The sequence below is a fragment of the Carcharhinus amblyrhynchos genome, chromosome 16 (assembly GCF_965287045.1).
Source record: "Carcharhinus amblyrhynchos chromosome 16, sCarAmb.v2.hapA, whole genome shotgun sequence".
Classification (NCBI taxonomy): Eukaryota; Metazoa; Chordata; class Chondrichthyes; order Carcharhiniformes; family Carcharhinidae; genus Carcharhinus; species Carcharhinus amblyrhynchos.
The window spans coordinates 5,467,958-5,489,781 of NC_137339.1; the positions used below are offsets into that span (position 1 = coordinate 5,467,958).

At 41.3% G+C, this 21,824-nt stretch overlaps 1 protein-coding gene across 2 annotated transcripts in view; it reads right to left on the reverse strand.

The window, feature by feature from the left end:
• The window catches only part of uqcc1 (ubiquinol-cytochrome c reductase complex assembly factor 1), a 98,626-nt gene that overhangs the window by 34,869 nt on the left and 41,933 nt on the right, over positions 1–21,824 (reverse strand). For both annotated transcript variants that reach the window (XM_080204610.1, XM_080204608.1), the window contains one exon: positions 11,826–11,934. In XM_080204610.1, coding sequence (XP_080060736.1) covers positions 11,826–11,934 — 109 coding nt within the window. The remainder of the gene's footprint in view (positions 1–11,825; positions 11,935–21,824) is intronic.

Here is a 21,824-nt window from a genome sequence, read left to right on the forward strand (position 1 = left end):
TCATCCAGCTCTACTTTTCAGTTATTCCCCCTTTATTCTGCAATAGGCCTGGTTCCAGGTAGACTGAAAGCTGGGGATAAGAACATAAGAAACAGGAGCAGGAGTAGGCCATCTAGCCCCTCGAGCCTGCCCCGCCATTCAATAAGATCATGGCTGATCTGTCGTGGCTCAGTTCCACATTCCCACCCTCTCCCCATAACCCTTAATCCCCTTGCCTATCAAAAACCTATCTACCCGTGTCTTAAAAATATTGAGCGAGGCAGCCTCCACCACTTCAACGGGCAGAGAATTCCAGAGATTCACCACCCTTTGAGTGAAGAAGTTCCTCCTCAACTCTGTTCTAAACTGCCCCCCATTTATCCTGAGGCTGTGCCCTCTAGTCTTACTGTCCTTTCTGAGCAGGAAGAGCCTCTCCACCTCTATCCTATTCATCCCATTCAACATCTTATACGTCTCAATGAGATCTCCCCTCATTCTTCTAAATTCTAACGAGTACAAACCTAGTTTATTCAGCCTCTCCTCATAGTTCAACCCCCTCAACTCTGGAATCAGCCTAGTAAACCTCCTCTGCACTCCCTCCAAGGCCAAAATATCCTTGCGTAAGTGCGGCGACCAAAACTGCACACAGTACTCCAGCTGCGGCCTCACCAGTGCCCTGTAAAGCTGCAGCAAGACCTCCTTACTTTTATATTCAATCCCCCTCGCTATGAAGCCCAGCATCCCATTTGCCTTCCTGACCAACTGCTGCACCTGCAGGCTGGGTTTTTGCAACTCATGCACAAGGACTCTGAGGTCCCTCTGCACCGTCGCATGCTGCAGTTTTTCGCCACGTAAGTAATAGTCCTTCCTACCATTATTCCTACCAAAGTGGACAACCTCACATTTGCCAACATTAAATTCCATTTGCCATTTCCTGGCCTATTCGCCCAGCCTATCTAGATCCTTCTGCAGACTCTCCACACCCTCTGCACAATTTGCCGTTCCACCAATCTTGGTGTCATCAGCAAATTTCGACACCTTACACTCGGTTCCCTCCTCCAGATCATCTATATAAATGGTGAATAGCTGAGGCCCCAGCACCGACCCCTAGGGCACTCCACTAGTCACCAACCGCCAATCCGAATAGCACCCATTGACCCCCACTCTCTGATCTCATTAACTCTGGGTTCCCAACCTGTAGTCTGTATACTCTGGTAATCTGCAAGAGTACTGCAGGCGGTCCATGGGAAATTATGTGTACTTCTTTTGATTTGAATTATTGTCACATGTATTAACATACAGTGAAAAGTATTGTTTCTTGCACACTATACAGACAAAGCATATCGTTTCACAGAGAAGGAAACGAGAGACTGCAGAATGTACTGTTGCAGTCATAACTAGGGTGTAGAACATTAGAACATAGAACATTACAGTGCAGTGCAGTACAGGCCCTTCGGCTCTCGATGTTGCGCCGACCTGTGAAACCAATCTAAAGCCCATCTAACCTACACTATTCCAATGTCATCCATATGTTTATCCAATGACCATTTAAATGCCCTTAATATTGGTGAATCCACTACTATTGCAGGCAGGGCATTCCACACTCTTACTACTCTCTGAGTAAAGAACCTACCTCTGACATCTGTCCTATATCTATCACCCCTCAATTTAAAGCTCTGTCCCCTCATGCTAGCCATCTCCATCTGAGGAAGAAGGTTCACATTGTCCACCCTATCTAATCGTCTGATCAATTTAATGCAAGGCAAGTCAAATCAAAAGTCTGACAGCAGTTGGTTGGTACGTGACCTCAGACTTCTGTATCTTTTCCCGAAGGAAGAAGGTGGACGAGAGAATGTGTGGCATCCTTAATTATGCTGGCTGCTTTGCTGAGGTAGCGGGAAGAGTAGACAGAGTCAATGGATGGGAGGCTGGTTTATAATATATCATATATAATCTTATATATATTATAATATATACCCTGTAATATACATATAAGGTATGTATTGTAATATTATAATCAATGCTACATTATTCTTCACCATGGGATTGATTGGTCAAAATGTGTAGGAGTTTGGACAGATGGGGCTGTGCACTGTTAGGCCAACACAGTGAGGTTATTACGTGTGTATGAGTAGTGGCTTAGCGAGTTACATCCATTCACTGCAGCATCCATAGGGAGGTGTTAGCTGCAAATGCCTGTTGAGCTCATAACCATTTGGAGGAAGTGGTTAAAACAGTTAATTTTTTCAAGGCCCATCCACTGAATTTGCGAATATTTGCAGCTCTACGTGACGAGATGGGCAGTGACCACAATCAACCACTTCTGTACACCAAGGACTGCTGGCTCTCCCGAGGAAAGGTACTCTCATGTCTTTTCGGGTTGCATGATGAAGTGAGAATTTTTTCTACTTGACTCAGTTTAAACTCTCACAACACTCGAGTGATTTGCAGTGGCTTGCCAAATTGGCATTTATGGCAGATAGTTTCGATATTTTCACTGAAATGGTCTTAATTTGAGCCTTCAGAGAAAAAGTGACAGTTTTTTCATGTACCGGACAAAATAGAAGCGATGGTCAAGATGTTAGAGAAGTGGGCCAAAGGACTTGAGCAGTCAAATTAGGACTCGAAGCAAATCTGTCAGATTTTTTGGCCACAGCAGAAATGCAGCTTCCAATGTGAAACATGACAAATATCAGGAAGCAGCTGCAAAGTTTGAAAATGGCTACATGAGTACTTCCCTATTCTGGACACAAAGTTCAAATGGATACAAAATCCCTTTGCAAGCCTTGATGATGATATTCTCACAAGCCTAACCTCAAGACAGTGAGACAGCCTTGTGGAACTGTCCTGTGACAGTGCTTTGAAGCTAGAATTTCCTCAGAAATACCTGACTGACTTTTGGCTTCAAGTTGCAAAAAGGTAGGTTATAGGAATATTTTATATTGGGTTTTTAGGGCTTGTCGCATTGAAGACCAGAGATTGGAATAAACTTAATATTAAACTGGATTTCTGACCGACACCATCATTCTTGGAGCCTGACATTCAGCTTTTGCTGCCTGTGAAACAACATCAACCTTCTGATTTGCTAAGCCTTATCTGTCTCCACTGGTAGGTCTGCAGGTAAATATGCTGTGCCCAGTGCAACGTACTTGTGAGTGCGCATCATAAACTAGTAGAGATAGCTGCATTTTTAATACCTGTTGATAAAAAAGTTTGACTCCCGTCAGCCATAGGCTAAGTAAAAAAATGTTTAAAATGACTTGTGTATGTTGTGGTCACAAAAGCTTTTGATGACGACCTAGTGCTCCGCATAAAGAAAAAAGTTGGAAACTGCTGCCAGAGAGAATCTATGCTGGAGAATTATGAACTGATGTTAAAAGAAACAAATCCCATTAAAGCAACCAGGCACACTTGACCTGGTCTCCGGCAATGAACAAAAAAATCCAAAGAGATGTACCTGAGTGAATGTCAGGTAGATGACAAGGTCTGACAGCTCTCTTTAATGCATTTGCAAACAATGCTTAATGTACAATGCTGTAATGAATGTGTGCAAAGTTATATCTGATAACTGTCTGGTGAATTACACTTTGTCTATATTACACAGCACAGAAATAGACCATTCAACTCAACTGGTCCATATTGGTGTTTATGCTCTACACCAGTTTTCTCCTACCCTCTCCATTGTACCCCATTAACACATCCTACTTCCTTCTCCTACATATCTAGCCCCTTAAATGCACCTATGTTATTCACCCTAACCACTCCATGGGATAGCAAGTTCCTCATCCTAACCACTCTCAAGTTAAAGGCATTTCCCCAAAATTCCCTCTTGGATTTATTGATTATCTGGTATGCATGGCTGTGGTACTGGGGTCACCCGGAAGTGGAATAAGTTGCTCTACCTTCTTTAATTTTGAAGACTCCTTGGCATCCACTATTCCAGATAGAACAGCCCCACTCTGTTCAGGCTTCTCTAACAGAATAGGCTCTCAGTTCTTTGGATCATGCTAGTATTTGTTTTCAACATTCTCCTGTGTGTTTCTACACTTTTTGAAGACCAGCACAGTTCACAGCACTCCAACCATGGTGTAACCAAGATTCTTTACAAGTTTATCTTAACTTCTCTGCCTTTCAATTTTAATCCGCTGTAAATGATTTGCTTTTCATTTTTGCCTCAAATTTGGTTGAGTTTTTTGAGGAGGTGACAAAAACGACTGACGAGGGAAGAGCTGTGGGTGTCGTCTATATGGATTTTAGTAAAGCGTTTGACAAAGCCCCTCACGGCAGGTTGATGCAAAAGGTTAAATCTCACGGGATAAAAGGAGAGCTAGCTAGATGGGTAGAGAACTGGTTTGGCCATAGAAAGAAGTCTCACAACACCAGGTTTATTGGACTAAAACCTGGTGTTGTGAGACTTCTTACCGTGTTTACCCCAGTCCAATGCCGGCATTTCTACACCTTGGCCATAGAAGACAGAGGGTAGCAGTGGAAAGGTCTTTTTCTGGTTGGAGGTCTGTGACTTAGTGGTGTTCCGCAAGGCTCTGTACTGGGACCTCTGCTGTTTGTGATATATGTAAATGATTTGGAAGAAGGAGTAACTAGTGTGACCAGTAAGTTTGTGGATGACACAAAGATGGCTGGACTTGCGGATAGCGATGAACATTGTCAGAGAATACAGCAAGATATAGATAGGCTGGAAAATTGGGTGGAGAAATGGCAGATGGAATTTAATCTTGATAAATGCGAAGTGGTGCATTTTGGTCGAACTAATGTAGGGGGGAGCTATACAATAAATGGCAGAACCATCAGGAATATAGATGCACAGAGGGACCTGGGTGTGCAGGTCCACAGATCCTTGAAGGTGGCAACGCAGGTGGAGAAGGTGGTGAAGAAGGCATATGGCATGCTTGCCTTTTTAGGACGGGGCATAGAGTACAAAAGTTGGCATTTGATGTTGCAGCTACATAGAACGTTGGTTAGGCCACATTTGGAATACTGCATCCAGTTCTGGTCGCCACACTATCAGAAGGACGTGGAGGCTTTGGAGAGAGTACAGAAAAGGTTTAATAGGATGTTGCGTGGTATGGAGGGTGTTAGCTATGAGGAGAGACTGGGTAAACTGGGGTTGTTCTCCCTGGAAAGACGGAGGATGAGAGGCGACCTAATTGAGGTGTATAAAATTATGAAAGGCATAGATAGGGTGAACAGTGGGAAACTTTTTCCCAGGTCGGAGGTGACGAAGGGGTCACAGGTTCAAGGTGAGGGGGGCAAGGTTTAACACAGATGTCAGGGGGATGTATTTTACACAGAAAATGGCGGGGGCCTGGAATGCACTGCCAAGCAAGGTGGTAGAGGCAGACATGCTGGTATCATTTAAGACTTATCTGGATAGCCACATGAACAGACTGGGAATGGAGGGATACAAACGAATAGTCTAATTGGAAGCATGAGCAGCGCAGGCTTGGAGGGCCGAAGGGCCTGTTCCTGTGCTGTAGTGTTCTTTGTTCTTTATGGCCTTACCATCAGATCACTCTACTCCTTCACCCCACTTAGACACTTATTTTCCAAGAAGATTGCAAACTCATTTCCCCCCAGGAAAATTAACGTTTACCTAATTGAGCAATGCATTGGACAAATAATATGAAGGGGAAGGAAAATTGACTCCTCTCATGACTCTCCCATGAATTATTTGCAATATATTTTTCCAGGTTTTGTTTCCACTTTACTCAGTATCAAAGTGATTTCAGAAAGCAGATTGCAGGTTGCTGATATAAATAACTGTGTTCAGGACACAGTCACACTGCCATTTCAGCAACCATACCCCAGGCCATTTCCGTAATGTGTCGGCACTCGTGATGATTAAGGGCAAAAACCTCAAAGAGAAATGCCAAAGTTCCAGATGTAACAATCTACATTCATCAATAGGTTAGCCCAGACATTGAGGGCTGGCTGCACAGTGGTGCTATCTTTTGGTGGTTAACCAAGACTCTGCTTGTCCTCTTAGGTGAACAAAGAACCATACAGCACAGGCACAAACCATTCGGCCCAACAAGGCTGCGCCGATACTCGGTTTCTATCCCTCTGTTCGCCTCCTGTTAACATGTCTATCAAGATATGCCTTGAAAGTTGCTAACATGCCTGCTTCCATCATCTTCACAGGCGGTGTGACCCAGGCACCCACCATCTTCTGTGTGAGGAACATTCCCTGTACATCTCCCCTAAACTTATCCCCTCTCACCTTAAACTGCACCCTCTTGTAGTTGATACAAAAGATTCTGTGGCACTATTCCGAAAAGCAGAGACTTCCCCAGTGTTCACTTATAACCCAACCATCACTAAAAACAGATTATCTGGTCATTATGGTGCTCTGGGAGTTTGCTGTACACAAAAGTTTTCAGCATTATAATAGCAGAAACATTTCAAAAGTTCTCCATTGGTTGTGAAGTGCTCTGGGACATCCCGCTGTGTAAACACAGGACTTTCTTATTCAAATATATTTGAAACCGATAACATACAGAACAATAAACCTTGAGGGATTCCATTCTCTTGGCATTCTACTCAGTTGGGTGAGGTGACGGTTGGATGCTTTTCCTGTGCAATGACCAGGTAATAAAGGTTGTGTGTTCTGCACTGTGACTGTCCACAATGGTATTGCAAATACTTAGCTCACGGTTAGGAAACGCAAAAGCAAATCTCAGACAAAATATACTTATTGCACAAACTAAATTGCTATGTAGATTAGAAAACAGCAGCAGGGGCATGAAGAATCTCAAGAGTCAGGTGTGAAAATGAACACCACGTACTGGCATGACTACATGAGGTTACTGGCCAAACAGGCAGCAATGGTGAAAGAATCACCTAAAACAGGGTTTAGTTTGGACTGGCTTACTTGGTTTGATTTTTACAGACTGTATTTCGTAATGTTCTGGTGTTAGTGAAGGAAGCCTATTGTGTTGCCAGTTTTGGAAACACACACATTAAAGAAAGCAGACTCAACGAGGTAACCTGGATTTCGAGTGAAGACAATTAATCATTGAGAATGCATTCACAGAAAATTGTCTTCCAAGTTCTAACTGCTATTTTCATTCTAGTGTACACTGAATGAACAGTAATTGAAGCTTTTCATGAAACTGAAGAATTCTGTTTCAAAATTCTATTTTTGAAAAAATACAGGAATATTAAGCTGAGTGTAAAAACATACCACCTGGAAAGTTGGTGGAAGCCGATTTCCTTCATAATTTTGAAAGGGATTTGGACAAATTGGTTGAGGAACGTAACAAGGTTAACATAAAAACATAGAAACTAGAAGCTTGAGTAAGCCATTCGGCCCTTTAAGCCTGCTCTGCCATGTATTTTGATCATGGCTGATTATCAAATTCAATACTCTGATCCCCCTTTCCACCCATATCCCTTAATCTCTTTAGCCCCCAGAGCTATATCTAATTTCTTCTTCAAATCAGACAATGTTTTGGCCTCATCTATTTTCTGTGATACTGAATTCCACACAATAGCCACTCTTTGGGGATACAGATACAAGGCAGATAAAAAGAGAGACTAAATCTGTTTGCTGTTTCAAAGAGATGGTATTGGTGTGATGGATTGAATGGCCTAATGTTGCATGGTAGGTTTCTACAATCAGTCAAAGCGACCGTGTCACTGTTGGTTTGGCACAAAACTAATCTGGTTCACAAATGTTCTTTAAGGAAGGAAAACAGCAATTATTTACCTGGTCCAGCCAATATCTGAGTCTGGTGCCACACAATATAATTGACTCTTAGTGGCCTCTGATAAGAATGAGTAAGCTGTTATGCATTGCCACTTTCTCTGGGCAATTTATCCAGCAGTTCACACTGCATTGTTCCATTTCATCACAACAAACACTTGTATTTGCACTGCACCTTAAATACAAAATGTTACAAGACACCACTGGATTGTTAAATTTAAAAAATGGACACCGAATTACATATGGAGATGTTAGAGCACATGGCTAAAAGCTTTGTCAGAGGTAGATTTTAAGGAGCATTTTAAAGGAGAAGGGAGATATAGAAACAAGAGATTTAGGGAGAAGATTCAGAGTTTTGGGCCTAAGAAGCTAAAGGCATGGTCATCATTGATGAAGCGATGAAAATTGGGGATATGTAAGAGGCTAGAATGAGAACACTGAAATCTTGTAGAGATAGAGAAGGGAAGGGTGTGAGGCAGTGAAGAGCTTTGGAAACAGGATTGATAATTTTTAGATGAAGACATTGCAGGACCAGGAACTAATGTAGGTCAGTGACTGCAGGGGTGATGGATGAGTGAGACTTGCGCAAGTTAGAAAACAGGCAGAAGAATTGTGGAATGAGTTCAGCCAGGAGCGCTTTGGAACCATGGCTTCAAATAAAGAACAAATAAAGAACAATAAAAGTCTTCAGCTCTATCGAAAGGTCATTCTGACTCGAAATAGTGGCTCTATTCTCTCTCCACCTTTGCTGTCAGATCTGCTGAGATTTTCCAGCACTTTGTTTTTGTTTGAGATTCTATCACCTGCAGTATTTTGCCTTTATAATAAAAGTATGATGTTTGGCAGCCTGGGTTAAAGGCAATAAACAGCCTGCTAGTGACAAGAAAGGACATGTTTAATTGCCATGTACAGAAACCATGTTTCGCTGAGTGATCTTCTGGCCACACAATTCCTGTGTTTGTAGATAACTAAACATTGTATTATTAAAGTCCAAGAATTATGTTTACTCTTTTTCTTAAAATCATCAATAGAAATATTGGCTCCTGCCCTGAACAGCAGAGAAAACACTAAAGGCAGCTAATGAACCGGAAACTGGCATTCCCAACGAAGCTCAATTGCTGAAATTGATAGGTTTTTAGATATTAAGGGAATCGACAGACAGGCTGGGAGTGCAGTTTGAAGCAGGTGATCAGCCATGATCCTACTGAATGGCCAAAGAGTCTTGGGGGAACTTTCGCCTCTATTTCGAAGGAAGAGGTTTCAACTGTAGCTCAGCCCACATAAGGCTAAAAACATGGATTTTTTCCATTTTTATTGTCAACATTCCACCCTCCCAGGCTTACTAAAAGTTGTTAGACATCAAAAAAAAATCCTCCAACACAATCATCCTAATTTCCCCATCTGTATAAGCACCTAATTATTGCAAATGGATTATACTCGACCTGTTTTGTACAATAATGGCTAACACATGACTGTTGTTCCTGTGTTAGAATTGATCGACAATAACACCACGGTGTAATTTTTAAAATATTTTGCTCATGGGATGTGGTAGACGTTTATATTTTTAAATTTCTTGTGAAAATAGATCACTTGGCGGAGTTCCTGCAATTTAACCAGAAACCTCTAAAACCCTTCTCACCTTCTGGGTTATTCACCACTTCCCTGGAATAAAGCAAAACACTACGGAAACAAATGGGAACACGGCTGAATATTGCAATCCTCGGACATGCGCCAACAAAACTCCAGGCAAAAATGTAGTCACTTTTTGGCCAAAATCAGAGAAGCATGGGCTCCATCTAATTTTTATTGCATGAATATTCTCCACTCTCTGCGTTTCACTGGAGAAATCAGCATATTTATAATGGGAAGTTCTCTCTGCTGCTTAGTATAACTCCCACCCTGTCCCTATCAAAGTGGTGTTCACACTCACTGTGGAGTGGTTCCTATGGCAGAGTGAGCACTATAACCATGTTTATCACCTGTAAAGCGTTAAGGCATCTGCTTCGATGAAAGATCAGACAGCATCATTTGAACTAATAGCTACACAAGGCAGGTTGCTCTCAACCAGTTGCAAACAAATGTAGAAAAACTAGGCACTGGACTAGTAAATTAGTTTTAAATTATCTGAATGTTATCACAGTACTGTAAATAAACCCCCAGAATACATCATTCTGAGATACATCCAGAATAGTCAGTTTTCCCTTGGAGGTGAAATACACTGAATACACATCAAGTGCAGAAGAGTGAGCTTTTGTGCAAAGTATATGATGTAGTGGAGTGCTCACCCTTTGGTTAGATGTTGAGTTCACTGGGGTTTTATGCTTCTGTGCCTGCCAGCCCAGAATTACTCTCTCCGCCTGTGTTCAAGTGACTGGGCAGAAAGTAAGAGTCCAGAAATAGAAAAGCCCAGCCAGTAACGCTGAGTGACAGATAAATAACTCTCTGACAAGACGACAGATCTCAGCTACAAACTATGAACCAGAAAAAACAAACACAGAAAATGAACAGATTCTGAAGTCAAACAACAGAGATAAATCATAGTGGCTTTGTTATCACACTTACAAAAATGTGCTTCCTAAACGAAATGGCTTGAAACTTGGGCACTCAACTGCGCAGAACAGCTTCTGTGTGAAATTGGACGTACATGAGAATTTCCACTTACCCAGTCAGTCAACCAACTGTCAGAGCAGAAATGACCCACACAAACCTCGATAAAGGATCCCAATTATATCCCTGCACTGCAATGAAAGCTGAACTTGGATACAAGATCAAATAGAGGCATTTAAAATTGTTCAGAGATTTGATGGAGTAAATGTAGAAATATTTCTATTTGTTGGTTGGGAGTGGGGGGGCTGTGTGAGAATTCCAATTCTAGGGTCATCAATATAGGGTAATCACTATTAAATCTCTCTCAAGACTCAGGAATGTCTTGACCTAGGGCATTGACCTAATGCAGAATTGACCACCATGAAGAGTGGGGTTGAATAACTTTGGACTCTGAAAGCAGAAGTTATATAAGTAAATGAGGAAGAAAGGATACTGATCTCTCTCTCCCACTGTCCCAGCTTTTCTGTCCTTCTCCCTCAAAGTCTCTGTCCGACAGATGGCTGTCTCTCTGGGAACACAAAACTATGCCTGTCAGTTATTCTGGAGCAGCTTGGATGTAAATTGCTACTTTATATTAAGTGATTATATTTTGAAAGTACTTCACTGGTTGCAAAACACTCTGGCGTACCCTCAGGACTTTTTTTGCACACTGTTGCTCCTTTAACACAGTTTAGGGGAAGCTAAAGGAAAAGAAGCAGAAGGATATGCTGATCAAGTGAGATGAAGAAAGGTAGGAAAAAACTTGTGTGGACCATGTGTCAAAAGTGCTGTGTCTAAATTGATACCCTGGGCTTTCCTGCCAAACATTCTGGCTGCACCATCAGCTAAGGGTTGCATCAGTACAAGGTGCAAACTGATCACTACCATTTCAGGGTGGCTATGTGTAACAAATCAGATCTCAGAGTGGAAAAAGTGAATTACAGATTGGTAAGGCTATTAATTATTGGGAAAATACTGGAATCTATTTAAGAAGTCTCAAAAACGCACTTAGAAAAACACAGTATTAGAACAAGTTAATATAGTTTTAGTGGTGGGAAATCCTGTTAGACAAGTTTATTAGTTTTTTGAGGATCTAACTAAAGGGGATGCCTGGATTTCCAAAAGGCTAATAGGTAAGATAAAGGCTCACTGAGCTGGGAATAATATATTAGCCCGGATAGAGGATTAGTTTCCTTTGAGTTTTTATCCAACTCCCTTTTGAAAATTATGACTGAATTTGCTTCCATTGTCCTTTCAGGCAGGGTATTCCAAGTCATAGCTTGAAATCTAACCTCCCTCTGATGATTTTGCCAATTAGCTTAAATGGCCTTACGACCTATCCTCTGCCAAAGTTCTGAAAAGCCACATAAGATTTCAGCAAGGAGTAAATGATCCCAACATAACATATATACATATCGTCAAATATTTCTCTTGATTAATCACTCACTGGGGTGACTGGTTCTTGGATAACAGATGATGGCTTGCATGTCCATTATTTATCAAGACAAAACATCTTCCAGATGTGTTACTAACTTACCCCCATCACTTTACCCCGTTGCTCCAGATCCTCCCACATGGAATGCACAATGTACTTGCACATATATTTCCCCTCTCGGCCTTCCTGTTTCATACGCACCAGGGCCATCCTGGAAAAACAAAAGCAAGACTTGGCTAAGAAGCAGAATAACCTTTCTAAACAGCAAAGCTTGGAGAGGGCTTACATTTCATGCTAGTCAAGTTGAGGGACACCAGTGAGAAAAGAATGGAATGCTTTCTATTTCAAAAAAAAACATCTGGCAGCTATATAGTGCCTTTTAACATAGTGAGACTTCCCAAGGCACTTCATAGACGTGTTAACAAACATAATTTGACACTGAGCAGCACAGGTGACCAAAAGCTATGAACTGCAGGAAATGCGGCAGTCAGTATGTACACAAGGTTCCACATACAATGTGATGACTGGACAATCTGTTTATACTGCCTGCTTTGTAAATACTACATTTTGCTTGTAGAAATCCACCAGTTCTATGTTTTCTGCACTCTATTTCCCTTTCAGTGTACAGTTCCACTCTGAACACCATCTTTCCATCATCGACCTTATCTGTGTTGTTTCTCTCTGTTCAGTTTTATTCCATATCTTCTTCCAGTTTCTCATGACATGCGATCCCTGCATTCAAAGGGCTGAATGAAGTAAGGGAGACCAAGTAGCCAAACATCAATGGCCAAAGTAAAATAAAAGCTAATTACTGCAGATGCAAATGCAATCTAAAACAAAAATAGAAAATGCTGGAAAATCTCAGCAGGTCTGATAGTGTCAGTGGAGAGAGAACAGAGCTAATGTTTCGAGTCTGGATGACTCTTTGTTAGAGCACGGCCAAAATTAATTGAGAACAAATCGGCAACTCTCGCTCATCGGAAATACAGCATGTGCAGTTCTTGCGTTCACTTAAAATCAGATGTTTTTTCTTGCTTGAAATACCAGATTAGGTCACAGAATGATATACTTAGACCTCAAGTACTGGGCACAATTCTGCCTTCTGTGGATATGGAGTTCCTGATTTGATTTGATCTATTATCGTTACATGTATTGGTCTACAGCTAAAAGTATTGTTTCTTGCGAGCTACACAGACAAAATATCCCACTCAGAGTACACAGGGGAGAAGGAAAGGGTGCAAAATGTAGTGCTACAATCACAGCTAGGGTGCAGAGAAAGATTGACTTAATGTAAGTAGATCCATTAAAAATTCTGATGGCAGCAGGGAAAAAACTGTTCTCGAGTTGGTTGGTATGTGATCTCAGGCTTTTGTATCTTTTTCCTGACGGATGAAGGTGGAAGAGAGTATGTCCAGGGTGTGTGGGGTCCTTGATTATGCTGGCTGCTTTTCTGAGGCAGTGGGAAGTAGGCAGAGTCAATGGCTGGGAGGCCAGTTTGTGTGATGGACTAGGCTACATTCACAACTCTTTGTATTTTCTTGCAGTTTTGGTCAAAGCGGGAGCCATACCAAGCTTTTGATGGTGCATCTGTAAGAATTGGAAAGATATTTAGCAGACATGCTGAATTTTCTTAGCCTCCTGAAAGAGTAGAGGCATCAATTGGTTTTCTTAACTATAGCGTCAGCAAAGAGGGACCAGGACAAGATCTTGGTGATCTGGACACCCAGAAACCTGACACTCTCAACCATTTCCTCTCACCATCATTAGTGTTGACAGGGGCATGTCGTCCACTTCACTTCCTCAAGTCAATGACTATCTCCTTTGTTTTACTGACATTGAGGGAGAGATTATTGCACCATTTCACCAGATTCTCTATCTCTTTCCTGTACTCCATTTCATAATTGCTTGAGGTCCAACTCACTATGATGGTGTCATCTGCAAACCTGAAAATGGAGTACGAGCAGAATTTGGTCACACGGATAGAAAGTAGATAGAGGACATACACTAATGTGCAAGTAGAAATCATCCTAGACATCATTTCTTGAATGAAATTACTTGCGCTCACAAAGAGCAGCTAGAATGAAGATTACAATTCTTTATAAACACAATGGTGTCCTCATACATCTTCGGGAGACTTTTACCATTGAAGTTGAGAATCGCAACATTCTTTCCGGGATTCAAAGCTCAAGACTTCATGGTACATGGAAGTTTGTGCAAGTAATTACACTTTGCGTTTTAGGAAATTTTCCAGTCAATTTTTAATGTAAGCATCTGCATTATTTACTCTTCATGCACTAAACTAAATTTGCAACTGAGCGCTCCAAGACCATAATTTCTGACGCAGAACTTCCTGACTTCATTCTAAATTTTGTTTCCTAGATATAGTGGTTTTGTCACCAATTGAGAATCTATAGCACTGCCAGGAATGATTTATAATCGCTATACTATTCCAGCTTTGACAAAGGATCATCTGGAATTGAAATGTCAGCTCTTTTCTCTCCTTACAGATGCTGCCAGACCTGCTGAGATTTTCCAGCATTTTCTCTTTTGGTTAACGATTTATACTAACCTGCTAGCAGCTTAAGAGTTCACACTTTAAATACTCCCATTGAACTTTTATTAATTCAAGTATTTTTAAGTGGGAGAGACAGATATTAGCTATCATACTGCGAATTTACCAAGACACAGTTATTCAAAGAGAGTAAATTCAGACCTCATCCATTGAAATGATATTTCACTGAGACAGTGATATATAGAATGAAACAGCATTGAGTCATTCAAATACAAATTAGATTTCTTTCAGAAAATAACAATTTGAGATCCATTCGGAATCATTTGAGACATGATGTGTGGAGAGTGTAACATGGCTTGGGAGGAACAGATGACTTATGTTTCTAAAACTCTCAATACTAGGGTTTTCCTTCCCTTAAATCTGAGTCTGATAACTCTGTGATCAATCTCTAAAAATAAGTTATCAACAATTCCACTATCTGACTGCTATGTTGGTAAAGGGTGAATGAAATGGATTAGGTTCTTTTATCATCTAGCAATTCGCATGTACCTAAAACCCAAATATACTGAAATATCATTACTAGAGTACAAGCAAGCTGAAAGTGACTTCATTTTCTGCCGTGGGTTCTCTCATGACTGAGGAGTCTGAAGCAAGTTTAGCAAGGTGTCCACCGGATTGAGAGTTTATTTTGACCTGATTTGATTTGTCACATGTATTGGTATACAGTGAAAAGCATCATTTCCTGCGCACTCCACAGACAAAGCATACCATTCATACAGTACATTGAGGAAGAAAGGATAGGTTGCAGAATATAGTGTTGCACTTAGAGATAGGGTGGAGAAAGATCTGCCTAATATAATGGTAGATTCATTCTAAAGACTGACGGCAGCAGGGAAATGTCTGTAGCTGTGCCACCTCTGGCCTTCCTCTGTACATACTGGGTGTTGAAGTTTAGCTTAAATCGTTCTTGAAGCATGCTAAACCAAATTTTGGTGCTTGCCTCCTCATGGACCGTTCGGTTGCAGTGTTTTCTGAGACACACAGTGTATAATGCAAAAGTTTGAAAGTTTCTTTTTAGGGTGTCCTGGTATTGTTCTGACCACCTTAATGTTGTTTGTCATTCATGCAGGCAACATGGCCTGCTATCTAATTTTCTGGAGGGCGGTCTCTGTACTATCAAGCTGAGCAAATTGAAGGACCTCATTATTTGTGATTTTGTCCTATCGATTTCTCACAATGGGCCTTGGGAATCTTTGGTGGAAGTGTTCCACAGCTTTGATGCATATGCTGAGTTTTTCATCAGTAGTGGCATACCTTGAGAGTACATGGATATCTAGAGACTGATCATCATCTAAGGACCATCTATATGTAGGATGACTGTGCCTGTCGCTTTGCCCATTTCCATCACCAATGGAACTTGAATTGTATGTCGTAGGCCACAATTCCCAGCTGAACCTACACTAAAGAATTTGACTATCGTGGAGGAAGGTCAGAGCTGCATGTTGCTGCATCCCAGGATCCCAGAGAAGACAAGGATCCAAAACATCTGATTAACTTGGCAGCTGCAGTGAATGGCCAGTGCCAGGTATTTCACTATTGTCGCCATTTCCCTTGGTCCAACCTGCATTACCATTATGCTGTATCCATCAAAAGTACCAAAGACTTGTAGCTGTCTTCTTTATTCCATAACCAACTTTGTTTTGCCCTTCCAGTGTCTGTTCCTCCAGCTTTGGCAAAGGCTCATCTGGACTTGAAACGTCAGCTCTTTTCTCTCCTTACAGATGCTGCCAGACCTTCTGAGATTTTCCAGCACTGTCTCTTTTGGTCTGTTCTTCCACTATGAGGTAGAGGTTAAAGTGAGACGCTATAGATCCAGGACTTTCAATCAGAGATCAGCCTTCAGGTTGCTAACAAGGCATTACCTATCTGGCGAACAATGTTAGAATCACCTCACAACCTTTGAACGCAAAATCCCTCTCTTCGAGAGAGGAAAAATTCAAAGCCAATTGTTACTTGGGATAGGTTTATTAACAGAGTGAAACATTACAGGTACATTCCATTCACATCAGTGTCTCTTTATATGTGCTCATGTAGCCATCCAATCAATGCTCTGCACTGTGTACTTAACCTCAATTGATACACTTAATACATAGTAGATGAACACAAATCTTTTTGTGACTTAATTCATATCTCACTGATGACCACTAAAACATAATCACTAGTATAAATTTCTCAGCTTTGTTGCTTTCCTGACTGTTCTTAAAGCTGCAACTTAAGGGAGTTGTGTCGGATTGAATTTTACTATCCATACTCACTAGAGGGAGCCATACGCCATCTGCATCAGCGTCAGAGTTACAGTGAAGGACAGGCATTGCTGGGAACCTTAGCTACATCCATTCCAACCTTGATTTTATATTTTGGTCAACTGATTTGTTACCATCTCATAATCAACTGAAAAACATCAACACCATTCGCTGCTGTTAAAGGTCTGTCAAAAACAATGCTGAGTGCTTTTCCGGTAGTGGTTTCCCTTGAGAGCATGGATATCTAAGAGACTGACCATCATCTAAGGACCATCTATATGTAGGGTGACTGTGCCTGTCGCTTTGCCCATTTCCATCACCAATGGAACTCGAGTCGTATGTCGTAGGCCACACTTCCCAGCTAAACCTACACTAAGGAATTTGACTATCATGGAGGAAGGTCAGACGTGCATGAATTAGGGAAAAGCATAAGGATGGTCATAATCTTCTTTCCTTGAAAGTTCATGACTTCTATGCAAAAGCAATATTCCTGATAGTACAGACAAAGCCATAGCAAGCAAATTAATTTGCTACAAAAAGACTAGTTTAAACATGAGGATTAGCAAAGAAAATGAGTTCACAGCACAAATGTGGATGAAAATATTTCATTGCATCCTTCCCGAAGTATCTACCTTTCCCCACCCATCAATTTTCACCACTGTTTCCAAGATTTCTGTTTTTATTTATCTGGAAGTGTGTGTGAAGAACTTAATAGTTTCTGCACTCCTCCAACTCTGGTCTATTATCTTTCCTTTAATTTCTTCATCCCATCACTATCAGCCATGTCTTCTGATGTCCAAGCCCTAAACTCAGGAATTCCCTCCTGAAACCTCCTCACCTCTCTCTCTTCCTTTTAAAATACTCCTTTGACTAAACTTTTCATCCTAATATCTCCTTTTTTAGCTTGGTGTCAGATTATGTGCCTGTGAAGCACTTTGGGTCATACTATTTTCAAGGTGTTATTTAAATGCAGTGATTGCACACTCAGTAATTCCTACACTGCAGGAGGCCATTTGGCCCATTGAGTTTGCACCAACCACAATCCCACCCAGGCCCTATTCCTATAACCCTACATATTCACCCTGCTAATCCCCTGACACTTGGGTCAATTTAGCATGGTCAATCAATCTAACCCACACATCTTTGGACTGTGGGAGGAAACTGGAGCACCCACAGGAAACCCATGCAGACATGGGGAGCGTGTGCAAACTCCATAGTGACCCAACACCCAATTTAAACCCACGTTCCTGGTGCTGTGAGGCAGCAGTGCTTACCATTGTGCCACCCCTGGTTTGAAGCAATGCATTATTCACACAATTTATGAAGCAATTTCAGAGTGCACATTTATTTACTGTTTTGGGTATCTGCAAGGTCCCGCAACAGCTTCAGAAAGTTGGAAAGCCAAAGCTTTCATAATTGCCTTCCAATGCAGAGAACCATCTTCGTGATGCATGTGCTGAGGTTGGGTAATGACAGTGCAGGACACCATTATAAAATCTTACTTCATAGGAAGCCATCATCAAGCCCAGATCTTTGAAATGTGCATCCAATCAGTCTCAATTTTGTTTGATGTGAATACAGTGAATGATTACTTCCTCAGTCCAGAATTCCATGACACACAGATTTTCTGTTCATTTTAACTTACTAATAATATACTTATTTTTTAAAACCAGGGCTGTAAGTGTTACATTATGAAGACAAGTTGCATAGAATAGGATCAATTTCCTTGATGGTGGAGGAGCCCAGAACTAAAGGGATTCGAGCTATGTCACTCGGACAGTATCAGGGAGCACTTCTTCACACAAAACATAATTGAATTCTCTCTCCCAAAAAGCTGCTGAGACAGGGTGAATTGGAAATTTCAAAAATAAGAGACTGGTAGATTTTTGTTAGGATATTAAGGATTATGAAACAAAGGAAAGGGAATTGAGTTAAGGTACATATTAGCCATGATCTAATAATGGTGGGATAGGCTCAAGAGGCTGAATGGTCTCCCCATTTTTTGAAATAGCAAATTAGAGAGATGGGCAATATCCCGGGGTCAGTGTTGCAATGTGTAACATTAGAACAGTGCTTTGTTTCCATATATGCCTTAAACCTTATTTTTAAAAAATTTCATGTATTCACCAAGCAGTAAGTAGTCTCTGAGGAGACAAATATTGGTAACACAAACCTGTATGTTAGAAAGTGGCTACACTGCCATTCAAAGGATGGGATTTCAATTGTTTCTATCATCGAACGGTCCTGTACAGGAAGCAGCCACTTGGCCAGTCATGTCCATACTGGCTCATTGTAAGAGCAACTCATTAGTTTCACTCCTCATCACTGCTTTGCAAAGTTTTCTATTCAGATTATCCAATTCCCTTTAGTTCCAAACTTTTTTTAAAATGCATTGATGGGATGTGGGCTTTGCTGGCTAGGCCAGCATTTATTGCGCATCCCTAATTGCCCTTGAGAAGGTGGTGGTATAACTGAGTAGTTTGCTCAGTCATTTCAGAAAGCATTTTAAGAGTTAATCACATTGTTTGGATCTGGAGTCACATGTTGGCCAGACCAAGAAAGGACAACTGAATTCCTTCCCTGAAGGGCAATGGTAAAACAGATGGCTTTTTATGACAATCAACAATGGTTTCATGGTCATCAATAGACTTTTAATTCCAGATGTTTAGCTACACCTTTGAAACATATCCCAAGTGACCTCCTGTACCGTTTGATTCTACAATCTCATTGTTATTTTGTGGAACCTTGTTTTGTCCAGATTAGCTGCTGTGCTTGCCCATGTCACAACTACTACTTTTTTTAAAAAATATATTCCTTTGTGGGATGTGGGCACCGCTCCAAGGCCAGTTTTCATTGCCTATTTGTCCTGGAGAAGGTGGTGGTAAACTGTCTTCTTAATCACTGCAGTCCAACTGGTGTAGACACACTCAGTGCTGTTAGAGTATTCCAGGATTTTAATGCAGTGATCATGAAGGAACGATCAGACTGCTGTGTGGCTTGGAGGGGAATCTGTGCGTCGATGGTAGAGACAGTGAATGGATATTGTTAATCTTAGTGCTTTTGGAGCCACACTCATCCAGGCAATTGGAGAGTATTCCATCACACTCCTGATTTGTGCCTTGTAGATAGTGGAAGTCAGGTGAGTTACTCACTGCAGAATTACCAGTTTCTGAACTACTTTTGTAGCCAATGTATTTATGCGGCTGGTCCAGTTCAGGTTTGGTCAATGGTAATCCCCAGGATCTTTATAGTGGGGGGTTTCGGTTATGATAATGCCAATGGATGGCAAGGGGATATGGTAGGATTCTCTCTTTTTGGAGATGGTCATTGCCTAGCACTTTAAAAGTAATAAATTGGTTGTAGAGCACCGTGGGACATCCAAGTGGGACAGGCAATGCATAAATGTGAGTTCTTTCTTTAATTGGTGCCCTACATTTCACTGCGAGCCATCGAGATTACATTACATGTTGACTTTTGTGTCTATAAAGGGTCGTTGTATGCCCAGTGCCGTCAACCACAGATTTTTCTAATATAAACCTGCTGTAACGGGATCATAAATCCCCTTTAATATTCCTGGAGTTTACTACCAAAAGATGCAAAAGGGAGCAGTGGAAATTCAACAGCGTTAACAATACAAAAATTATGAATCATCAGATTCAATTGTAGCACAATTACAGATTGATGAGGAAAAAAAAAAGTTTTAAAATTAAAAAGTTATTGCCCACTAGTACATTCCCACAGGAAAAGGCACCTGAAATACCAGCTCTCCACTCATAAAGATCTCTAAGCCACCTGATTAGATTACACCCTGTAATCACTCCCAGGTAGCCATTACTCTATCACCAGTAATATTTTTCTTTAAGTCCCACATCTCATCAACAATTGCCAGTCCTGCTCTGTGAAAGTACTAAAAAGAACCAGAAAAGGAGCAGGTTTTCCCCAAACATTCATTAAAATACATAGATGATATAAAAGGATGCATGGGAGGGAGCAGCGAGGATTAGAACCCAATCTCTGGGACCCTGCTAACATGCATAAGTTGATGAAAATTCTCAGTCTAATACTCTCCCCAGACTCAGCTGCAACCCACATGCAGGTGTACGATTTAGGAGATTTATAAAAACTTGTGCATTGTCAAAAAAAGTGGAACTACTCTGAGAAGTTTAAAAAAACATCGTACTTAAAAAGAAATCACCAAGAGGCAATTATGGGCAGCTCAATGGCCTTTTTAAATGTTCTTTAGTTTTGATGGCTATTTTGAAACAGCAAGGACTGATACCATTGGAGGATTGAGCTTGACACTGTGGCAGAGCTGAAATAACACACTTAAGGTGAGCCCCATTAGATTAATGAGTGTTTCTCATGTGTTAACTCAGCTCCCTTCCTGTTACAGCCAGACACTTACTCATGCTGGTACCTCCAATGACATCACTACTCAGGGGGTGTGGACTTCACTGGCTAGGCCAGCATTTATTGTCCATCCTTAATTGCCCCTTAATAAGCTTGTGGTGAGCTGCCATTTTGAATCACTGCAGTCCATGTAATATAGGAACACCCACAGTACTGTTAGGGAGGGAATTCCAGAATTTAGACCGTGACAGTGAAGGAGTGGCAATATGTTTTCAAGTTAGGATGGTGTGAGACTTATGAAAGTGATGTTCCCATGCATTGTTGCTCTTCTCCTTCCAGGTGGCAGAGGGTGTAGGTTTGCAAGGTGCTGTCAAAGGAGCCTTGATAAATCTACCAGTTGTAGATGATACATGCTGCTGCCACTGTGTATCAGCTGGGGAGGGAGTGAATGTTGAAGGTGGTAGATGGAGGTTGAATTAAGTTAAGCAGGCTGTTTTGTTCATGGTGTTGAGCTTCTTGAGTGTTGTTGGAGTTGCAGCCATCCAAGCAAGTGGAGAGTATTCCATCACACTCCTAACTGTTCCTTGTAGATAGTAGGCAGGCAGTGGAAAAGTCAGATGAGTTACCCACCACAGCATTCCCAACCTCTGAACTGATTTTGTAACAGTACTTATAAGGCTAGTCCAGTTCAGTTTCTGGTCGATGGTAGCCCCGGGATGCTGATGATAATATTAAAATTGCTGAATTCCCCATTATGTCAAGGGGAATGTCAAGTTTCTCTCTTCTTGGAGCTGGTCATTGTCTGGCACTTGTGTGGCACAAATGTTACTTGTCACTTACCACTTACCAGCCCTTGTCCAGGTCTTGCTGTATATGAACATGGACTTCTTCAGTTATCTGAGGAATCACGAATGTTGCTGGACGTTGTCCAATCCA